The sequence below is a fragment of the Micromesistius poutassou genome (genome assembly GCF_964030765.1).
Source record: "Micromesistius poutassou genome assembly, chromosome: 3".
Lineage (NCBI taxonomy): Eukaryota > Metazoa > Chordata > Actinopteri > Gadiformes > Gadidae > Micromesistius > Micromesistius poutassou.
This window is the reverse complement of record NC_140273.1, coordinates 13,808,607-13,833,299: the sequence shown is the minus strand read 5'-3', so window position 1 is coordinate 13,833,299 and position 24,693 is coordinate 13,808,607. Positions and strand designations below refer to the sequence as shown.

General features: G+C 44.6%; 1 protein-coding gene across 2 annotated transcripts in view; it reads left to right on the top strand.

Annotated features, from left to right (window-relative positions):
- Nucleotides 1-3,494: 3,494 nt before the first annotated feature.
- The window catches only part of nr3c2 (nuclear receptor subfamily 3, group C, member 2), a 63,790-nt gene continuing 42,591 nt past the window's right edge, over nt 3,495-24,693 (top strand). For both annotated transcript variants that reach the window (XM_084465757.1, XM_084465756.1), the window contains exons 1-2: nt 3,495-3,886; nt 5,183-7,063. In XM_084465757.1, coding sequence (XP_084321883.1) covers nt 5,202-7,063 — 1,862 coding nt within the window. In that variant the 5' untranslated portion in view covers nt 3,495-3,886; nt 5,183-5,201. The remainder of the gene's footprint in view (nt 3,887-5,182; nt 7,064-24,693) is intronic.

Genomic DNA, 24,693 nt, shown 5'->3' with positions numbered 1-24,693 from the left:
TTGGTATTGCCTAGATCTCCCTTTGCTTCAATTAAACAAATTAAAAAACAGTTTAGCCTCATGACCCAACATGACCCAAACTTTGAACTGAACTAAAATGGTACGTGTTCTTAGTTCTTACCCGTATTGCAGTGCGTTTTTACCACCTGGACGTTTTGTCATCTTGCCTAGCGCACAGATTCAAACAAACCAACGGCATAGCAACTCATCAGTCAATCAAATCCCACAGATGCCCAGATCTAAAGCCCGGTGAGGCAGGGTCTTACTGTCCCACTGCTCGAGTCTTCTTGTGGCTGGCACCGACTTCACAGTGATTCATGGTGACCATATAGGTCCTGCCTGGAGATGGCCTTCTTAAACATAGCTCTGCAGTGGGTAATGCAACTTGCAACCAATCCTTGCTGGAGGGCTAATGCATATGTGTACTGATGTGCATGAATGGATGGATTTATTTGTTGGTGTGTTTGTTTGCGTGGTTGTTTCTGAGATCTTGCATGCAACCATTTTTCTTTTATTCATTAGTCCTGTGTCACTCTTTAGTCAGCATTTAAGCTTTTATCCAAAATGACCTCAGAAGATACATGTCATTGAGGAGCAGGTAGGGGTTGAGTGTGGTGCTTAAAGATGCCTACGGGTGGACTGCAGACACTGGGGTTTGAATGCAGTACATTTTGGCTGGGCGTCAAACCACCATTACAGCTATTAACCACTTGTATCCTACCTAAGATAGATAAAGATGAGATAAAGTATATTTTATTGTCCCCCTGGCAGCTGGGATGAATGAGTATACCTGAGAATACCTATATATGGGAATACCTATGACCCATATGGGTCACATGGGAATACATGAAGGGCAACAGTAGAGTCCATACGTTGCCTCACACAATCAGCTGGACAGAAGGACATGGATGTTTCATGACAAATGTGTCAGCAAGTCCGACCATCACTCTCATCTCTGGCTTGGACAAATGTACACGAAAATATACTTATTTTAAAACAAACCCATTATTTTCCCTCAAAATCAATCACGGAGGGGGTCTTTGGAGGAAGAGGAATAAGACGATGTTTCCATTAAGTCAAACCCAACTGCTATAATTAAAAGACATGGTGGAGGAGACTGAGTTTTGTCTACTCTGTGGAGGAATGTTTTGTTTCAAAGTTAGCATGCTCCAATTCACCTGCACCCCCCCCCCCCCGCCCTCCTCGCGACACTGCATGTCTCTCCCTCTCTCTCTGTCTCTCTGTCGTGTCCGTGGAGCTGTCTCCTGCTCCACCGCGGTCGTCTTCTCCTCAGTCCGATCGGGAGGAGATGCCTGGATCTAATCACTGTCATCATCTCATCCAAAAGGAATTTTTTTTCCCGCCTTGCCAAAATCTATTTTGAGCCCTCACGTTACAGTATATGGATATCTGCTACCTGCAGTGTCTGCCACGTGAATATCATTGATTTGGCTGAGAATTTGACTGTTTGGCTGAAAGTGAGGCATAAGATTCCACAGCCTACCCTCCTGTTTTTTTTCCTTTTTTTGTTTAGTTTATTGTTGTACAAACTCTCAAGAAAAAAAAAAAAATCTGGAAACATTCTGATTTGATACGAGACAGGATAAGCTGTCAGAAAACTTCTCGTCTGTGTCTGACACGCCATGGGAATGGGAAATTGGAGATTTGACTGTGATGTGTCATGCTGATGGGGGTGGAGGAGGAGGAAGGTGCTGGCGGTGAAGATAGGGGAGGAGGGGTTGGTCGTGGTGAAGGTGGTGGTGGAGGAAGGGCTGGTGGTGGTGATGGAGGGGGTGGTAGTGGTGGTGGAGGGGGTTGAGGAGGAAGGGGTGGTGGTGGTGATGGTGTTTGTGGTGGTTGTGGTGAAGGTGTGGAGGTTGTGGTGGTGATGATGGGCGGGGACTGGGAACCACTCTGTGGGATGAGGCTTAGAAAGAAAGAAAGAAAGAAAGAAAGAAAGAAAGAAAGAAAGAAAGAAAAAAAGACAGACATAAACCAACATATTTGTGGGTTTTAAGTACATATGGAGTGGTTTCAAATACCTGTGTGTTAAGTTATTAGTTTTTGGGGGCTAGACAAGCCTTAGCAGCATGGTGCATGCCATTGTGCAGTAGACTAGGGCTTCCTTCATTGGGCAATGCTATCATACTAGCACACTAACACTGGGGTTGATTCAGCGTAAATCCTACAAAAATCCACTCTAGGACTTATAATGACTTTCCCTATTGTTGATGTTAGACAACAAGTTAAACCCCCAGATAGATAGACCAGAACATAGATACACAACAAGATATATAGAGCCCAAGATAGATGGAACTCAAGATGGATAGACCACCAGAAAGTTAGACAACAAGATAGACCAGAACATAGACAACAAGATGGACCACAAGAAAGATGGACCACTATAAAGACCATCAGATGGTTTGTCAAGATCATATATAGACTACACTATTGTTTATTAAAAAATACTATTATTGTTATCATCAATAATAGTATAATTTGTATTATTATAATCATTAGTAGTAGTAGCCATAGTAGTTGTAGTGGTGGTAGAAGTGGTAGTAGTAGTAATATAGTAATAGCAGTAGAAGTAGAAGGCCTAATTATAACCATTCATGAGAAAGAGACTTGAACATCCAGAGGGGATACGTTTTCAATATAGCTCACAATAGTTAGTGAGACGATTCAGTATAGTACGAAAATAAATACACTTAATACTTTTCAGATACATAATAAAAGCCTAATAATTCCAATTGTAGGCCAGGGCATGCATTTTAAGTAGGAAGTCTTCTATATTCTTCTCCTAACTGTAACAGAGGTAAAGCACCACCTAGTGGAGACATTTCAGCATTAATGAGCTAACCTTTAAGACCTAATTTCACTACTTAAAGAAACAAGCTATTTCAATCGCAGCATTATTCTTTGTAATTGAAAAATAATCGCATTGCAATCAGCACTCTTCCACTGCAACTATAATCATCTGAGGATCCGTAGGCAATATAATGTAGCGGCCCTAGTCCATAATATTCTGATTGGGACACTTTATTTTCTTCAACTGTCTGGGTTGTCAGGAAAAGGGGACAAGCTTATAGAAATAGGTTAAATGTTTTATGAACGATTGAGGCATGCGAAACATGAATCTTTCCATTAGACGAATCATGTCAGTAAGTGATAGGCCTAATAACCATAGCGGTTTCCACACGCTCATTGCTTTACTTCGTGCACAGATTCCTCGAGAATGCATGACGCTAAATGTGACGATGAACATAGTTGCTTCACCGAACAGCGTGCCCTATATTCGCGTCCAGCCCCATGGTGTAGGCTACCTGTGCTCAGGAGTCTGCAACTAGGCGATGGCCCCTCCCTCCCTCCGGCTCTCCCTCTCCCTCTCTCTCTCGCTCTCTCTCCGCTCTACACCATGGGCTCTCGACCCGTTTAGAGTTTGTATTGCACTCGTTGCAGTAGGAGGGTCCATGTGCACAGAATGACGTCGCTCTCACTGCAAGTCCGACCGACTCCTTCGTTGTTTTATTAGGGGCTTTATTTTAATCTAAAAGGCGAGATTAAACTATCTGTATATCATGGGCATCATGTAAAACCACTTGCCTCTGTTGTCAAATCCGTCGCTGTCTCTTGTCGCCCTGTTTGGAACATCGGTTTGCAGTTGAGAATCAGCAGCAGTCATATTATACGCAGTAGTCTTATGTCCTCAGCTGTCAAACTGAAACTAGTAGATATTCTCGAAAGAGTAGAAACAGTGCATTCTCAGAGGAGCTCTTGCCCCGGGAGGAATATCTTTTGACCAGGTTGCATGTTTTTTTTTCTCCTTTGGATTATTGCTGCCCAGCAACCCAGCCACCTGACAAGTCTGAATGTCGTAATTAAGGTAAGGACAGAGTGCAAAATGTTTGCTTGAAGAATTAAACTGCGCACAATACGAAGGAAGGTGGCGAAGTGAACACCATAGCGGTTATAAGGACGGAACAACTGCATGTGTCGCTTAGGTCGGTGGGCTCTCGAGAATCCGTAACTTTCAACTGGGAACGCTCGCGGCTGGGCGACCGGTTAGCCTCTAATGCAAGCTGGTTGATTTACTTCGTGTATTAATAGCCTGCTAATACTGATAACACGATAACTAGTAATTATGATCATGCATACGCTATAGGCTAATAGTAGTAGGCTAATAATATGGACCTTTTAATATGTCGAATATATGTTGGGTACGGATTTAAAAGGCTCAAGGTTAATACATTTACCTTTTATCACGTTTTTAAATATTCTTTGACAAAATGAGAACAACTACAGATGTTGAATGTGAGATGACGACTAAGTTATTAAGCGAGAGCAGAAAGAAAGTTCTATGCATCTGTGTTGCGCACATCAGTTATTTTTTGACAGGGCTAGTTACACGCTTAGGGATAAAATATAGTCTAGGCTATTATTGTAACCCTAGGATATGTGACCTATAAAATAAGTAGGCTATACTTCTTAAGGTTGTAAAAAACAAATGATGCAGGTTATTACTTATTTTACTACGTTTTTTTCTTTGCGTCCAAACAACCTTTTAACTAACGTCGCAGATTTGTTGTGGCTGAAAGAGCAATAACTATTGAGTGACAGCATTTGGACCAATCCATGAATAGCATGATGAAGTTGGTGTCGTTCTATCTGACTGCTGTCCAATCCAGCGGAACAAAGGGTGGCGATCCAAACAAAATCACACATCTACGTCACAGATACACTTAACCCTTGCCACACGTTTCCCTTAATGTGATTTATTATATGCTACTGTGTGCAGTGATAACGGCCATATAGTCCTAAAACAAATCCCTCCCAGAAATGTTGGGGGGGAAAAGTATCACTTATTCTGCAGCTTGTATGGCCTTTTTTTTTCCATCTTCCTCCTTAATAGTCTTAAATGCTGCTTGGTGGCTTTATAGCCACATATTATATTTTCTAACAAATTCTATTATTTTCTATTTAATGGTTCAAATTTAAATTCAAAGAGAGGCCATTTACCTTTTTTGTGATTTGTGTTCACACTGTAATTACATTTCTTAAGTCTTCTTCTTACATGCCTGCCGCTTATTACACCTGTCACAACAACCACAAAAGCTCTAATTAATGTTTGTTGCACAGTTGGTCTGACTTTTTCTCTTTGTCTGTCATTGGCCCCCATCAGGTAAACCGATGACTTGGTGATGGAGACCAAAACACACAAAATCTACTTTGATGGAAACGACACAGCTGAGAGCAGGTGGTCCCAGATCCCCAGCACCATGGAGTACTGCTGCAGCACACAAGAATCCGCTTCAACCAGCAACGATATCCTGATGGACATAGCCAACACGAACTGTCCAGCTGGGAGCCCAGCGGCTGACTGCAAGGAGAACAACACCAAGAAGCTGGAGCCCCCGGTGCTTCGCCTGAGCCAGACCCAGCCCTTTGTTCTGCCTCTCCTCAACAACTCCCTGTATAGTCGCAAACAGGAAATGGACTCTAAGGAGCTTTCCAAGACTGTGGCAGAGTCCATGGGCCTGTACATGAATGCGGTCCGCGAGGCCGACTTTGGCTTCAGCCAACACGGGGGCAGCACCAGTCCCGGGAAGTTCTACCCAGGGTGCGGTCGCCCCCTTGAGGGCAACCAGTGTACAAAGTTGACAAAGAGCCCCCCGCTGGGCTTCCCGCAGTGCAGCGCTGCCTCTCGAGACTGCACCGCCTCCGGGCCTCAGCAGGTGAGCTCCGCCTCCTCGCAGGTGTCCTCTCTCAGCTGCAGTCCCCAGACGTCCAGCTCCGTCTCCTGCCATGGGAGCGGCGGCGGTGGCGGCGGTGGCGGCGGCGGCGGCGGTGGCTGCAGCAGCAGCAGCAACATGGTGTCGTCCACAACCAGTCCCACCACGTGCTTCGGCCCGGCACGCTCCTCCATCAGCAGCCCGCTCAGCCAAGCTCCCTCCGTCCCGCATATACTGGGCCACGTTCAGCGCAGGAATTCCATCACGTGTAGCCCAGTGGAGTCCAGCACCGTGGGATCCCCGCCTCTCACCAGCCCGCTCAACGTCATGAAGTCGCCCATGTCCAGTCCACAGAGCATGGGCAGTGTGAGATCCCCACCCCCCTGCAGCAGCAGCACCTGCAACATGAGGTCATCAGTTTCAAGCCCCACCGGTAGCAATGGCAACGTCACGGCCGGCAACTGCACAGTGAGGTCGTCCATCTCCAGCCCGACAGCGGGCGGCGCAATGGCGACCGGCAGCCCGCGAAACCTCTCGTTCGGCGGGTTCCCCGTGTCCAGTCCCGCCAGTGGACTGGGGCTGGTGCAGAACGACACCAACAGCCCCGAAGCGGCGGGTCTGGCCAAAGACCCGGACTTCAAGAACTTTGAGTTCCCCAAGGTGGAGATGGTCGACGGGGAGGTTTTTAACGTGGGCCTGGATCACATGGGGATGGTGAAGTACATTAAAAACGAACCAGGAACTGACCTGAGGAGCATGTGTTTAGGCAGCTCCAAGTGCAGTGGAAATGGTACGGCCTACATAACGCAGATAAAAAGCGAGCCCAACAAAGACGAGGATTGCATGAATCAGCCACTGTATAACGAGCAGCCTCGCTCTCTGGGCCTCTTCCCCGCATCGGAGACAACCTATTTATCCCTGAGGAATAACATAGACGAATACAGTCTTTCCGGTATTTTAGGACCCCCCATCTCCTCCATGAATGGCAACTATGAATCGGAAGGTTTCCTCAACAATGTACTGTCTAAAGGTGTTAAACAGGAGTCCATTGATGGGAGCTATTACCAAGAAAACAGCGGCATGACCCCGTCGGCCATTGTTGGGGTTAATTCTGGTGGACACTCGTTCCACTACCAGGTCGGAGCACAAGGAACAATGTCTTTTGGGCGGAATGATGTAAGGGACCAGTCCAATCCTTTGTTGAACCTCATTTCCCCCGTAACAGCGTTAATGGAATCGTGGAAGTCTCGGCCAGGCCTGGCCCAGGGTACGATGTCAGCCAGGGGAGAGGGCTACCTGGGGCAGGGATGCATCGTGGACAACATGTCAAGGTAGGCCGGTGGTAATGTTGTCAACTTGTGTTCCCTCTTTGACACCGTATTTTGGCAACGTATGTCTCCCTGAACAATTTTGTTTGATTGTCCCTGATGTAAAACCAGCTAGTCTGTGTTTTGGTTTGTTTCATTTAGCTAAGGTTAATGAGTATATATATATATATATATATATATATATATATATATATCGTTTGTTTTTTTGCAGTGCAGATTTCTGTAATTATATTTGAGAATCCCCAAGGCTCTGGGTGAAAGGAGGCGCCTGTAGCTTCAAACAAGAGAGTGAACGAGGAACTAAGGGTATTTGAGAAGTGCAATGTAACAACAGTCCCAGCAGGGCTTGGGATGAAGCCAGTGTGAAACTGGCCGGGGGACCAGGAACTTAGTAAATGTAGTCCAGGTCATTGTTACAGTACATGTGCAACATGTGACCACAACAACACCATCTTTGCTGACGCCACCCTCTGTTTCACCCTCTGCTTCACAGAAAGGCAAAGTTTCCTGCTTATCAGTCGCCAGTGTATGCACAACAACACAAATGGTATTCATATAAACATAAGGTCTAGTTTTGAACTTGTGCCACACATATAGTCAAAAGTATATTTTTAACTGAATCTGCCTGTTCTATTATTGGGAAATATCATGAATTAGGAATGATTGATTACATTCTTGGGTAACCAAACTGATTAAATAAACAGTTTCTTTGGTCAGGATGGGGAGCCCAATCCAAACGGAAATAAGAGGTGATAGCAGCCAATATGTCAATACAACTTTGGACAATTGTTTTTGTGACTTAACTACATTCTGCGCCTGAAGTTGAAAGATAAATGGATTTGCTATTAACAACAGGATGAATAAAAGTCAATAAAGCAGCCATAATCTAGGCTATGAGAAACAGATTCATATTGTTGAAAGCAGATACATAATGCTTTCTTTTCAGAGTTGCACCCCTGTTGTTGATTAACAAGTAAAGCGAATATTTACACTTCATATACACATATAAGTCATTTTATGCAAGTTTGTGCAAGGAGAAAAAACAAACCTGCTGTTTTTAAGGTACAGTAGAAAACAAAGTATTTTCTCTACAATTTGTATCAAGATTTGTGAAAATGTTAGATGCATTTGGTAGAATGTCATTTGATATTATTTTATTATTTTAGTTCTTTAGATATACATACAACTAAACTAAATATACCAATAAGCACCACTTTTTCAACTTGATCTTATCTTTTTATTATCATTCATTTGAGACAAGAGAATAAGAAAAAAGGTATTCTCATGGGGCCACAGTTACTTTTGAAACAGTGAAAGAGTTACCATGTCTATCCATAACAACACATTAAACACTGCTGCTCCCCGTTGTCATGCCAATGAGATGCAAAACACTGACTGAGCCAATCATAGCTCAACACAGCAGAACAGAAGCACCTGCTGTGTCCACTACTCTGTCTGGTAGAATGCTTCTTGTACAGTGTTGAATTACAGTGCTCTGGTAAAGTGGCCCGGTACAGTTGTCTGGTACCGTGGCCCAATTTAGTGGCCCAATACAGTGGCCCAGTACAGTGGTCCAATACAATGGTCAAATACAGTGACCCAGTACAGTGTTCCAGTACAGTGATCCATTAGAATAGTCCAATACAGACGTGGGGTAAAGCTGACTGGTACAGTAGTCTTGCATATTTGTCTGGTACAGTTGCCTGGTACAGTTGTCTGGTACAGTAGTCTGACCCAGTTGCCTGGTACAGTTGTCTGGTACAGTTGCCTGGTACAGTTTCCTGGTACAGTAGTCTCGTACAGTTTGGTCTGTAAAGTTTGGTCTCGTACAGTCTGGTAAAGTTGTTTTTCTACAGTTGTCTGGTAAAGTTGACAGTTGAAGTTTACAGTAGTGTTGAACAGTGGCCTGGTGGAGTTGTTCGTACATTGGTCTGGTACAGCTGCAATGTAAATAGTTTGTGGTTTGTTATACACAGAATTTATTTGACTAATGGAGGAGAGGATCTCTCAGCTATTATCTCTCGGTTATTATCATAACAATCATGATTACTTCGGGCCATTGTCATGACTAAATCAATACAATCACTATCTCACTCTTAAATAATTTGCTCCATTCACATAATTACATTGGCACCGCCCATGGTTTTAATCCTGGCGGCATTAGTGGTGTACTGTATCGCTATTGGCAGTGTCCACCCACAGACATTTCTGTTGTCCTTGTTATGAAAAGTTGACTGGGGTCTTCCGTGTATTTAAGGGGATGTGTACACCAGCTCAGTGTGTATATGTCAGGTGTAACAAAGCTTGCACCCAGAGAGAAGTGATGCCCATATGGTAGCAGCCAAGGCGACGTTGGGAGAGTCACTGCCAACCCAGGCCCTAATGAGATCCAGCTTAGTCCTAATGTCAGTGCAGATGACAGTGCTCGGTGGGACATATGGATGCACACCAGTCATTCACACACACACACACACACACACACACACACACACACACACACACACACACACACACACACACACACACACACACACACACACACACACACACTGACATGCACTTAAGTGTGGCATGTGATTACCTACCTGTTGTGTATAATCACTCAGGCTTTTGAACAGTGAGGTTCATTTAAAAAGTTGCATTAGCCTTGGAGAACATTATTTAAGGAAGCTGTGGCCCTCTGGACCAGCGTCACTTATTTAGAAAATAGGTCAACAGGGAAGACTTGAGAAACCAATTCAATACACACACCACTGTCACACCATCTATTTGGTTTTGGCCTCTTCTAAATACTGGTGCACAGGTAAGTTACGTTAGCCTTTTTACCCGTGTTTTTCAGAATAGACATTGTTTGTGTTTGATGCCTCTTTTCCTGTGTGGAAATCTCTTCTCTTTGAGGCTCTGAATGGAAGAATCCCAAGATGTTCAGTTCAATGTTGGCACTATTTGGCCCCTCTGTTCAACATTCCTGGGGATTTAGAATGCATTGCAATTAGCTTTTGAATATAATGCCCAGTAGATCAGTAGATAGGATTGCTCATATTATATATTCTTACAGTGGAGCCGTTGTTAAGTTTTCCTCGTCTTCATGCAATGTGGTTGTCTTTTTTCTGTTGCACTGAAAACTTTTGCCACGGCCTCCTTATCATCAATGTTGTATGCAGCAATTTGTTACGTAGTTCACTTTTTCTAGGTCAGGCTATGTTTGCGTTTTAATTTGTTTGATCAAGCCAAACGTGGACATGCATTTGCTTGCTAGAGCTATCTGTATTCCATGGGTATGTGCTAAGAAAGGGGTATGTGCTAAGAAATTTTCTGTGAGTTCAAGGCACAACATTAAAGGTAGCATACCTTTATTTTCTGAAACCATTGGCAAAGTTAAACCGAAGCTAACCCGTTTTAGCTATTGAGTAATTTCTAAATAATACATTTCTTAATCCTAATGTAATGCTTTAAAATGGCTTAAAGCAAAGATATGTTGCTGAAAATAAGCGGTTAACTTAAATTCATCTGTCACCATGGTGCATCAAGTGTTGCAGCAAAGCCATGGAAGAACTTTGTGGAAAAAAGGCCTCTGGTGCAGTTGTCTTCATTTCCTCTAAATGCTTTTCTTTTTTATTAAAAGGGCATCACAGAAGATTTTTATCTTTTTCTTGGATTGATTTAAGTTTGGGAATAGTCGACAGGCAACTCACACGAAACTGAAATGCAGGTTTTCAGGCGGGTGTTTTTTAGACATACTTGGACCTTGGTTCTCAAACACAGCAAATCAATTAAAGATGATCTTGTGGCTACCACTCTGAATCTATCAGAAAGTACTAAAGTACAGTACTGTATGCATATTACCTACATGAGATTGCTATTGTTATGCGGGAATGAAAGGCTGACCGACACCGACACATGCATACTGTATTATGATTACTTGCCGTCCAAATTCTTTAAAAGTAAAACAATTTCCAAATCTCTTTGAACCATATTCAAGTTATCCTGAGGCGATCCTGAAATTAATCGCTTCAGTTAAACAAATTCTCCCTCTTTTTGGGGTAAATCCGCTTAAGCTTTTCTATTATATTATTTACCAAATACAAACCCGATGACCTCCAGTGAACACTGCCTTAATGCCCCACACTTTTGTCCCGGGGTGATTTGCTTTCATTCTAATTCAACAAAATCTGTCGGGTGTTTCTCCTTAACACCCAAATGACTTCCTTCTTCTTTTCTTTGCCTTTCTTCGCTGATCCCTCCTCCTGTATTATTACCTCCTTGCCAGATTTACTCTCGGCGGTTGATCTAATTGTTTTTTTCGTCCGTACCGCTTTTTTTTTTCGCCCTCTTTCGCTGGGAGCCTGTTGCTTTAGCTCCTGTCCTTTATGCCCCGCACCAGAGACACCACTCTACCCAGAGAGAGAATGCCTGGCTGCCACTGGACTCCAGCCAACGCTCAATGTTCCGCAGATGGACCAAAAGGCATGCTCCTGAGAGAACAACGATAATGATTTAATTGTATGTCCCTGCACTAAACGAATGGATGGAAATTATGTGATTAATTCAGACGCTGCTGGATGCTAATACCTGATTAAATCCCTCCGCCCGGTGGCACGTTGGGCACCCCGGCACCGCACCCCCCCAGTACATTGTGAGTTCCTTCCCGATAGAAAAGACACACAACACCACAACAACAGTGGTGACAGCGAGCTGAGGCAGTGGGCTGCTGGATAGGGGCGTTTGAGGGGAACACGTAGGCCTCGTGGGGGAGGGTGTAAGGGTGGGGTTGAGGAAGGACCTTAAAGATTGTGGAGGATTGTGTACTACTCCCCACTCATTCTAGAACTGGCAGTTTTTGCATGTATCTAAAACTGCAAAGAGTATATTACATCACAGAAAGATCATTTCTTTCATGATATGAATGTCCCGATCCTACGAGTTGAGCTCAGTTATCCACTTGGTCCATTTTCAAGGCTAAATGCAGTCTTTCTGTGCAAACCTCACCCAGTCCAGTACAGTGGTCATCTCAAACCAGGCAGCTGTTGTCCAGCTGATAGGGTTAGGGCATTAGGTAATTGTTTTTAACATTCAGTCTATGAATACATAACCAGCGCCGTGCCTAGATCATCAATTGTGGTAAAGTTGATGCATGTGTACTTTTATTGCTTTGTTTGGAAATAATAGATGCCACAACATCATTTTTAGACATTAATTTACTCCTCTACTAAATCTACTAAAGCATCACAGGCATTTCTCAATGAACTAGTACTGCTACAGCTAAATAAATATAATACTAATGATTATCTTTGATAATATCAGTAATAATAACGATGGGATATTCATTAATTGATGCTGATCTTTGATGCACACACACACACACACACACACACACACACACACACACACACACACACACACACACACACACACACACACACACACACACACACAACCTCAAAAACAACATTAGCATCAGCTCCCATGCTCGGCCTACTGAAACTAAAACTGTATCTGCTTTGCCAGAGCTTCTTGGAATTTGAAAGCCCATATTGTCCATCTCCCTCGGAGCTCTTCCTGAAACGCTGTCAGGTGATGGCGGGCCAGATTTTCAGCAGCTCCGCCTCGGCCCTGGCACTGCCCTGCCTCGTTGCCCTCTGTTACCTGCCCCTGAAGGAGGCCCAGGCCTTCACTCACCCGGCTCCCTCCAGACCCGGCTCCGGGACCCTCAGCCACAGCGGCCATGGCTGCAGCTTGCTGTAATCAAATGGCCCTGCTGATTATTATTATTTTTTTCATATATATAGTGGTGGGAAATAGGTAATTTACTGTTTTCCACTTTGCATTGTACCAAACACTTAGTGAGAGAGCAGGTACTCACAAGGCCAGCCGCACAGACGGAGTATACTAATCATTTTTGAAAGTATAATTTCCATAGAATATCGACCATAGAACGGTGCCTCCGCGGCGTGGCAACAACAACTGATATAAATAGAGTAAAACAGACACAATAATTGAACAAGAGGACACAAATTTATTGCCGGAACATTGTCCATTTTAGAGCAATTACCCTATATTTAGCAGCTCTTGAAAGGGCTGAAAGGCTGAGAACGCACCGGGAAGCGCCCCTTTCGTTGGCCCGTCCCTGTGTCTGTTGTCCTGCGCTTGCATTCTGACGTGCTTGACCGAGCGAACAAGGCATGCCTTGATTATTCATGTTTAACTGGAGTTGGTTCAAGTGTTCATGCCAAACTGCTTATGCTTGAAGCCCACTGTTTGCCTGGCATGGCTGCCTGTGGAAGGGAAGTGGAAATGGATGCCATAAAGAAAACTCTAGAAAAAAATGTTAATTGTTTGGCTTAAGAGGCAAGTAGGTCAGGCCCGCGTGTGTGTCTGCATCTGTGTGTGCCTGTCTGTGTGTGCACGTGTGTGGGTTTGCGTGTGCAAGCTTATGCGTGTGTTTGTGTGTGTGTGTGTGTGTGTGTGTGTGTGTGTTTGTGTGTGTGTGTCTGTGTGTACGTGTGTGTGTGTGCTTGCATGCCAGTGTGTGTGTTTTTGTGTGTGGGTGTGGGTATGCCAGTGTATGTGTTTGTGTGTGTGTGTGTGTGTGTGTGCAGGAGGGAGTTGATGACTGTCTTAGCGTTACACGGTCACACACTGTGGTTTTCATGAGTACAGGTGAAGAGGTCTCCCTCTCCCTCCGCCGCCCCACTGCAGAACGCCTTGCTACCGGAGCTCTGCGGACCACCACAGGCTCAAGTTCAACACACACCTCTGGTCCTTACAAACACTGCACACACACACACACACACACACTCACACACGCTGTACCGTTTAGAAACTTTAGAACATGTTTGTGTGTGGGGCCGGATGGTGTAGTGGCTAGGGTGTTTGATTCCCGGCTAAAAGGCACTGGGTTCAATCCCCAATGTCTAACTATCGGGGTCCTTGAGTAAGATTACCTAACCTCTACCATCTCCTGTTAATGAAACCTGAATTCATTCTAAGTTGTTTTTGATAAACGTGAATGTGTGTGTGTGTGTGTGTGTGTGTGTGTGTGTGTGTGTGTGTGTGTGTGTGTGTGTGTGTGTGTGCATGCCGGTGTGACTATGAATCTATGTGCACACACGGATTACATAAAATGGCTATTAATGTGCCCCAGAAATCAGCGATTCTCTCTCGTAATTCTTTGCCAAGAGCAACAACACTGTGACCGGCCTCTTCGGAAATCCACGTGCGCACTCAAGATACTCTCACACACTTTGACGCTCAGCGTCCAGGGAGTTGATCCAGGGAGTTGATCCAGTGCTTTTATAAGAATTTGTTGGTGAAAAAAACAACTGCCCTGCTTGTTAATACTGGGAATTTACTGCTTAATATATTCCTGTAAACACAACAAGCAGTGATATTATTCTAACATGCTGATTGAGATAATTGAGATAATTGACCTGGGCGTTTCAGGCCCAGTAGGATATGTACTCTGATTCGGGCAAGGAATGTCTTGGTTTTTTAGAATATCAAAAATGGCTTGAATCCAAAGAAAAAATAGGCATTTGATCCATTTCATACAAATGACAGTAACTGTGATCTTTACAAAATTGACCAGGTGCACGAGTCATTGTCAATATTTTATGGTATTGGAATGCTGATCCAATAATTCCATTCAAATGCTTTATTATTTTATTGTAGAATATATTATATATATATATATTATGTAATCATTTATATAGCGCTTTTCATGCGAACCAAGGACATTTACCACGTAGCAGAAAAAAAAAAGAGAAGAAAATAGCGATAGCAAAGGTTGCAGAGGATTGCAGAAAATAACTACACACCAGAGGCCTTGGTGAACAGGTAAACAACGTTTGATCACAAACTGGCGACCATGGATGCCGCTTGGACTAGGCTAGACTAGATGGCTTGAGATGGTGACAGAGCAATGTACAAGCTGTAGCCTCTAGACAGACTCAACTTGCCATCTGTCTGTCAATAGCAGGACAGGCCTGTCTAGTAATACTGTCTCTCTTTCCCTTGTTCCAGTGAAGGGTTCTCGACAATTAGAGAAAACTTAGCTCACACCCACCTTGTCCTAGCGGGTTGTACTGTAAATCCTTTGTGGGAAATATACATAGCAAGCAATATTTCGGTTATATAGTAGGAGACAAAATAAGCGATAATTAAGTACATGTGTGTCCAACATAGCAGCAGCAGTGTATTTGGAATTAAAAAAAAAACACACGTCTCGCAAACAGCAAATCCAGCAAGATGCCGATTTGGCATCGACCATGTCCCCTAATTAATGCTGCTGTTATGGTTTTCCAGTCGCAGATTGTGTGTGTGTGTGTGTCAGGGTTTGTGTGTGTGTGTGTGTGTGTGTGTATGTGTGTCTGTGTGCACATACATACATGTCTGTGGGTCTGTGGGAAGAACCGTTGATGCCTGACAATGACTTTAGGATAGTATTCTGCTCTATATCTACAATACTCTATATCCAATCTGACCAGAGAGAGAGAGAGAGAGAGAGAATATATACATAAATATAGAGATTGAGCATTATCAAATTTTGCATTATCAAGAATGTGCATTTCCTGGGCGGAGAACCCGATGTGTCCTCCATCTTCTGGAGACATTTAACATATATCCCTTGTTTACACACTCTAAAGGAACAGCACATTGTTAATGTTTGGCTTTAAGCAACATAGACACTAAGAACACAGATTAGGAGCTTTCAAATGTTCAATTTATGTGGGATATGAAACCCAACTTTGCACAGCAAACATTTGGTTTACATTCACAACTTTAGTCGCCGATGCCTGCCATCGCCAGGCTTACCGGCTTAAAGTAGTCACGTTGTGAACTTGGGAGCCAACCCAAAAGAAGCCTCAGTAGCCATATAAAAAAAAAACTCTACCATGTTCCATTCATATCTTCATGTCGGAAAATAAACAACAGTGACGCATTCCTACCATAGGGATTATGGAAAAGCGATCTTTGTATCCCCTCCGACCGTCTCAGTGCAGAAGGTGTGCGAGGAGCCGAGAGCTCCTCGGTTTGTATCGCTGGAGTCGGCGGTGAATGTTTTCCAGTGTTATGGCTTTGGTATACAGGGAAGTAAGGACTCCCTTCATTCCAGAGGGATGATGAATCAAACCCCGAAAAACATTCCTGTCCCGGCGTCTGATATACACCTTGTGGTCGGTTGTTTCTTCTTCTTCAGTTTTTTCTGGCACACCCAGAGGAGGCCAGATATGTAGGTGTGTCTCTGGAAGTCCTCCGTCTGCTCCAGTTGGCCACCAGCAAGTTGAAGGAGGTGGTGTACTGGATGAAAGGTTCTGTCGCACTTGAATCCCTCTTATTTGTATCCCGGGGGAAAATGGTGCAAAGAAAGTGATGATGATGGTGTAAGTCTGTGTGGTTGAGGAGGAGGTAGTGTTGCTGATGGGTTATGGGGGGTAGTGGTGGTAGTAGAAGTGGTGTTTCTGGGGGTTTAGGTGTGGTGGTGTCGCTGGGGGTTTAGGTGTGGTGGTGATGTGGTGATGGGGGGGTGGCGATGGTGGTAGTGGTGGTGGTGGGGTGGATGTGGAGGAGGGGGTGTTGGTAAGGTGGTGGTGGTGATGGGGGGCTGGCGATGGTTTGGTAGGAGTGGAGGAAGTGGAGGTGGTGTTGGGAAGGTGGTGGTGATGGAGGGGGGGGGTGGTGATGGTGGGGGTTTTTGTCGGGTGGTGCTGGTGGTGTGATGAAGGTTGAGGAAACCTTCATGACACCTTCCCTTCACCCGTGGACCGGTTGTTCATCTGTAGGACGCGGTCACATGAGAAGAACACACTCACTCATATGACACCAGCACCACACTGGCTCCCTGTGTGTGTGTGTGTGTGTGTGTGCGTGTGTGTGTCCTGGCCTGTGGGAGGTCATCTATATAGCCACTTAACATTAGGATCCCTCTCCTTTAACTAGGACACACAGCGGTACACATTAAATACATACTTCATTTTTATGGACAGCAGAAATAATGAGCAGAGAGGTGTCTTGCAGCTGGTTAAGCAGTGCAAACCTACCAATGAAGTCATGCCTGGGTAGCCTGTGGCGTTTAACTATGAGTTAGTTTAGGAATAAGAGCTATAGCTGCCATAGCAGGTACCTCTTAAATATTTTAATATGTACTGTTAAAGTATAGCGTTAGTGTCTAAAACGGTGTCGAAGCCAGCGGTGGGTGTGAATGTGTGTGTGTGTGTGTGTGTGTGTGTGTGTGTGTGTGTGTGTGTGTGTGTGTGTGTGTGTGTGTGTGTGTGTGTGTGTGTGTGTGTGTGTGTGTGTGTGTGTGTGTGTGTGTGCGCTTGTCTGTGTGTGTGTCTGTGTAATGTGAGTCTCATATACTCTTCTATATGACTTTGCATGAGATATCTCTGATCTATTCCCAGAGCTGTGATGGACACTGAAGGACTTACTATCCTCCACACACCCCATTGGGCCGGGAGGAGATGAGATGGATTGAGGGTCATTGGTGTCTGATTAGACTAGAACACATTTACAGTGATTCTGTAGCAGACGCATGTTTAAGGCAGCTGTGCATATCTATGTGTTTATGTAATTGGGGTGAACGTATTCACAGCATATCTGGGGTTACTGTGACACGGGTAAGTACTAGCATCAATATCCTAAACGTGTGAGTGGAAATCAAGAGAATTTGCAGGGACAAAATGGAGGGTTTGCAGCACTGGTTGAAAGTACATCTGAATATCGCAGTCATTCGGAATTCACGTCATGAAATGTTTGTTTTAGAGGTTTTGAAAAGACCGACACGAACATTACATTACATTACAGTCGGGCCATCTGTGAATGCCTTTCGATTGCTCATGCCTTAATGGGATGAGGGAAATGTAAATGGTGTCATACTGATATGGCAGTGGCCCTATCACAAAGCAATTAAATAAAACATTTAGCTGTGGAGGTAACATTGTTCATTTACTTGCGGAGAGATACAATAAACAATGAAGAGAAAAGAGAGTTTCGGCAGTGAATACACCGGGAGCGGAGGAGCGGGGGGGTTCTGAAAGTAGGCAAACAAAGTCTGGCTGTAGGCCAGTGATTTGGGATACTGACCCAAGCTTACCTTCCGCACATGTTCACATGCTTGTGTTTGCTTAAATGTGTTGTAACTTGTTCTAACTCACTCCAAAAGACCTGGGAGAATGAGATGACATTTGAAAGAAATGCAACGAGTACAAATTTACTCAGAAAGCTGCCGTAAGCGGAGGGGAAACAAACCTGACAATGTCAGAGAGGTGCGTTCAGTAATATTTGTTACGATAACATTAGTGATGTGTTCCACTGAAAAAGGCCATCATTGGGAAAGGTACATGTCATCAGTCAGTGGCATCGCAGTAATGGTGTTATTATCAGCGAGACAGAGAGGGAGACGAGTGACGAGTAACCTTTATGCAAATTAGCCCTGCCCTGCACAGGGGCCCATGAGCAAATACCTGAACCATTGAGAGATCAGCCAAGGCCAGGCAACCCTGGCGTGAACACTGACTTTACAGAGAAACGTAGGGGACCTAAATCAAAAATTTTACTGCACTCTAGTCATATTTTATTCCACCAAACTGCCCTGCATCCCACTGCAGTATGAGGCTTTCAGATAGAGTGAAATACATGTTGGAGGTTTGTGCCCAGCGGTGGGGGCGGGGGAGGAGGACAATTTACCAGAGCACATTCAGAGGACCACTGCACCACTATATTACTCCAGTGAAATGTCCGCCCGGTCGGGTAAAAGTCATTACGATGTGTTCTGATGTACTATCATTAAAATAAAATAAAAGTTTGCTCAAAGAGGGAATACATAGATATTATACACAGCATTTAGAGTTATAGATATTGTGTAAAATAAGATATATATTTACACATATAGCTGGCAGGGTTTATATGTCTCTAAAGCAGGGAACATTATTTGGTATGAAAATGGTTGCTTTTGCGTTTTACCAGAGATTGCTTTCATTATGGCTAATTGGATTCTGGGCTGCCCACTCATTGGCCTACATTCATATTTGTATTTAAGATGCTTATTCCAAATAACACTGATATCACGGGACTGCCTTTAAAGCTCCTGAATCCAGAGGGCAAAATTAGAGAAGGGGATGACTCCATGTATACTGTATGCTCATGTGAGTAAGAAAGAGAGCATGACAGAGAGAGAGAGAGAGAGAGAGAGAGAGAGAGTGAGAGAGAGGGAGGGAAGGAGAGAGAGAGAAGGTGGGGGGGATGAAACTGCAGGGCTTTTGTTTCAGCATGTGTTAATTTCCATATTTACAATTTATAGACATCCCTTGCTCTACCGTTGAGCTGGCTTCTCCCCAAAACGTCAGAGCCCCCCCCCCCCCCACAAAAAAACACAGTTTTATTCATCTCGACAAAAACGGTGGGGCTGGTTGTCCTAGCTGGTGCACAATGTGATCCTATAGGCCTGTGTTGAAGCGCAAAGGGGCAAACCGGGCGACAGAGTGAGAGAGGCAAGACAAAGTTACCTTCACAAGCACTGCTGACCTTGTGCACATCAAATTAACTTTCTACCTTGGCTTGTCTGTGGCAAAAAAAAATACCCTGTCTCCTTCACACAAAGCTGCTCTTAAGTGTGCCCATTGATTTGGGTGCAGCAGAAACGCGGGAGGTAATGCTGTAAGGAGCAGGGCCAGAGAGCAACAGCTTTATGTTGGGTCACGCTAGTCCAGCTACGGGCCCGGCTTTGGATAACCTTCCCCTCGTATAAAAATAGAAAGACTTTACCAGACAGACAAAGCTCACTTTTTTGCTTGCTTATTGCCTTCATTATTTGCTAACCAAGTGCTGCTCCTAATCGTTTTATTGAACAATGGCGACAGTTTCCCCTTTAGCAGACACGGTAGTATTCCGGAGAGGAGCTAATAAATATAGCTTGTAGCATCGCGGCGCATTGTGTCATCTTTGTGACAGTCGCGACGCTAGCTCTATTAAATCAACGCTGATGCTATTATTTCAGATTGATGGTGGATGGCAGGAGGCCAACAGCAACAGTTTCCTCCACAAAACACGTCCTTCTCTGCGGGTAGAGGGTGAATGCTGTCACAATGCCGATTGTGAATGTCTATCAGAGATATATATATATATATATATTTTTTTTTTCTTCTGGTAGTCGAAGGCCAGGCTTTAGACGGTGCAGGGCTGAGATGGAGGAAGAGTGCCAACTAGGGTGAGATATCGCAAAGGCCAGAGTAAAGAGTTGGCGGCAGTGGTAGAATTAAAGCAGAAAACGAAGATGGAGGGTGAATGACTCGTCAATTTGCTCAGTGCTGACATGTTCTGAGTCAGGTTCCACGGAGAGAGCGAGAGATAGAGATCCAGAGGGGTTAACGTTGAGCTGTTTTTGTTCACAAAAGATAGGTTTGCAAAGTTGTGTGGAATGTCATCATAATGGATTCTAATGGGCCTATTTGTTGTTTTTGCTCAAATTGAACACACTAATCACCGCTTTTACTTGTTATGAAGAAGTATAGGGAGTCTGGTGAGATTCATTATAAATAACTACCGTTGAAAGATGAAACAAAAGGGAGAAACTGACAGTAGGCTCAGTCTCAAGAAGCCTTTACTGTATTCATATCTCTTAAGGTCCGACAACAATATTTGAAAAACTGCAGTGCTTTAAATAACATTTCATCAATCAATTAACATTTGGATTTGGTAAATTTAGTTAACACTAGCGGAAAATACATGAACTCTCTGACCAGATGCATAGTATTTCTGAGGCCTGCATCTCGTACAGTTTACATAATTTAGTTAGGTTTGTCATATTATATCCAGGCGATTTTGACTTTAGACAGGTGAGCACATATATTGTCCATTGATTACGACCAGTACATATTCTTCATTTATTCTCTGTTTCTGGGGGATCTTATTGCACCATGTCCCTCAGCAGGTGTGGCATTGTTCGTCCAATGGCCATCTGGGCCCGTAATCCTCTGGACGCAAACACAGTGCATCCGAAAAAGGTCACTGCACAAAGACACATTTAGTTTTAGCATTGCTTGTGTGTGTGTGTGTGTGTGTGTGTTTGTGCATGTGTGTGTGCACGTGCGACATGTGCATGTACACGTAAACGAACATGCATGCTTTGTGGGCCTGCCTGTGTGTATAATGTGTTGGTTTCTTTATGGGCGTTGAACTGTGTGTATGCATTTATTCACTTTTTTCACAATTTAAAGCTTATCTGTGGGACATTTTCATAATGGTGACGTTAGAATGTCAGAATCGTACATTTGACCTTTTTAAGGCCTGCTTCTTGCTTTATAATGAGCTACCCTAGTGGCTATAGATATGGACTCAATGAATGGGGAATGCATTCCGAGTTTTCACCCAGTACTTTCTGCTATATTGTAGCCTTTCTTGGCTTTTTTTCTGTACAGACAAATATATTTTCAAACATAACTTTTAACAGCAGTCATCATACTCTACCATTGATCATACTTAAATAATAAAAGGCAAATGAAGCCCTTTACAAAATCACCAGTGATGATTTGGTAACAGTGCTTGGACATCAAAGTGCATGAAAACACATTGCTCCCTTGTTTATTTCTTCTCACAGAAAGTCTATGCTACGACATGAGCAGAGCTAACCCAATCGGTGGATAATTAATGAAAGAATGTGAGTGTGTGCGAGCGAGCAAGTGTTTTTTAGGCAGGACGTCTTGCTAGCCAAGTGCTCTCCCCTATGCCATGTTGCCAAATACTATGTCAAACACTATCTGATTGTTTCGTTAGCGGTTGTTTAGCTAGCGGCAGAATGTGCCGGCTCAGTGCTAAGGACACGACAACGAATACCTTGGCGCAGAACGACCCGTCTGAGCCCATTTCTGGACCTGAGCTGTAGTCTACCTCCACCGTGTCCCCTGCTAATCAGAGGCCTTGTCTTGTGTCGCGATGTCTGATCAGAGTCCATGGGTTTGGGTCATGGCGTCCCCGATCGAGACGGCCCCGATCTCTTGGGCTTGTGGTGTCATAGTGACATACGGTACACGGTATCTCCTCCACTCAGATATTCACTTGGAATGCAGTAAACATGACCGGCCTTATCCTCCAGCAGACAGCTACAATGGCGAGGAGGACGTCCAGCGCTGGGCTGCCAATACAGGACATATGTCTTTTGTATGGAGAGCCCATGGGCGCGCCATGCTAGCTCCTGATGATGTATGGGCTCTCGGGCCACATGTGTGTCAGCGACCAGGACACGTTAACGTCCAAACAGAACAACGGTTCAAATCCTTATGTAAAGGTTATCTGTCTAATTTGAATAAACACAATTAATTTGTCTCTATGCTAAAAGTTAACTTTAACAGGAGCTACTTAAATGAGTTAAATAATTGGATACTAACAGTGAATAATGTACATTACGACGGGGTGTGTGTGTCCACATGTGCACATTACCATGTATTTGCGATTGTGTGTGTCTCTGTGTGTGCATGAGAATGTATGTTCATGAATGTATTTGCATATGCATTTTTGTCTGTGTGTGTGTGAGTGTGTGTATGTGTTAGTAGGAGTGTGTGTGTGTGTGTGTGTGTGTGTGTGTGTGTGTGTGTGTGTGTGTGTGTGTGTGTGTGTGTGTGTGTGTGTGTGTGTGTGTGTGAATGATATGTGTGAATATGTGCGCGTTTGAATGTTTAGTATTCATAAATTTCAGCACTCGATCCAGGATGGGTTGGGGGAGACAATGCTCACCTCACCTCACCTCACCTCACCTCACCTCACCTCACCTCACCTCACATCCTCCCTCCTCCTCCTGTAGCTCTCAGTCAATCACCAGTCCTGGCCTGGCGTATGTGCTTATCAGCCCCAGAGCAACACAGCAACTACCTAGTGTTGTTAGAAAGTGGACAACAGAGGCTTTGCTGGGTGAAGGTGGCCACGGCTCATGGCTGATCCCTTTAAGATAATCTGCCTCTCCGGGGATTTGTCTTTCTCATTTGTCTCTGGAGTGCAGAGACGAGTCTGGAGGTCAGAGCCGCAGAGCTGCCTCTTGATACGCTAGAAAGGGGTCCGCTTGGGTCTCGCCGCCGTTATTGTGAACGGCCCACGCCGTAGGGGAAGGTGGCCGATCGACAAACTGCGATTTATGGTCAAAGCAATTAAGGTGAGCTTAAAAAGAAATCACAGGGTATTTGCAGTATAATACTATTTACTATCAAGCCACCTAGGAGACGCTGTCATTAAGTTGTCATTAAGCTGTCATTAAGGGGCAGGTAGGGGCTTCCTGCTCAAAGATGCGTGCCAGCCTCTACACGCCTCCCCTGCCTCACTGTCATGACACTGTAAATCGGACCATGCTACAATATTTGTTCACATTCCGTCATTTAGAAGACACTTTTATCCAAAACAACTGTGTGTTTTATCCAAAACAACTGCTGGGATTAAGTGAGGCAGGGAATAATAAAAGCAGAGAGCAAAACAATTGCTTTGCTTATTTGAATTTGATGTACTCGAATGATCCTTGCACTTTTTGGGTTATATCTTCATTGTTGAATGCACTTATTGTGCATCGCTTTGGACAAAGGCATCCGCCTAATAAATTGAATGTAATATAATTGAATGTACAGCGGAAAAAGTGACACGGTTGCACATCCTCGGAACTCCATGACCAACAATAAACACATATCCTCCAGCCCTGAGGCCAGTGAAGAGGGAGGGAGAAAGCTCAAGGGAGCTGGCCGTGAGTGGGCCCTGGTCATCCACCTCAGTTGACCCTGCTGCTGATCCCTTGGCAGGTCCTTAACCAACACCTTAGATCCAAAGCAAAGAAAACAGCAGCGTGGCCCTCAAGTGGCTGCTCTCGTGTCTGTGTGCACATCATTCAGCCCACGTTTAGAGTAAACACCCAGATCCCTGACACACACACACACACACACACACACACACACACACACACACACACAAACATGCGGACACACACAAAAGCGCGGAACGGGTCTCGCTGGGCTGTGTTTTGGTTAGATTTTCGCCACTGACCCCGAGTCATTATTTGTGTTGTAATGCTGGAGGTTTATGTTATAAAGGCCGGAGCGATCTGATTAAGGTCACAGTGCTCTGGTATCACATGCTGCCCTTCATCTGTTTAACATTGTGTGTTTGTGTGTGTGTGTGCGTGTGCGGGCGCGAGACCTCGCTTTGTTTGCATTGTTTCCGCGTTTCCCACCGTCGGGTGAAACGCGGTGTCTCAGGCGCCGCCGTTCCAAGCGTCTCGGCGCTCTCGGTGGGGTCCTCCAGGTGGCTTCGTCTGTGGGTTGTCTCTCTGATAGCGGGCGCCGTCGAGGCTTCCAGGAAAACACCCCTGGCTCCTGGAATGGTTGGGGCAGGAGGGATCAAAAACAGGAACTTTGAGACTCATTAACTCATCACGGAGCTCCACATGTGAGAGGGCCTTGGGATCGCTTAAAAGTCAATACAGATACTGTGTGTGTGTGTGTGTGTGTGTGTGTGTGTGTGTGTGTGTGTGTGTGTGTTTGTCTGTGCGTGTGTGTACGTCACACCCATCGAATGAGGCTCAGGCGGAGGGTGGGGGTGGGGGGTGGTTTCCTGATGTACTGAAGAGTCCATCAGAGCTTTATAATATATATGAACCCTAGGCT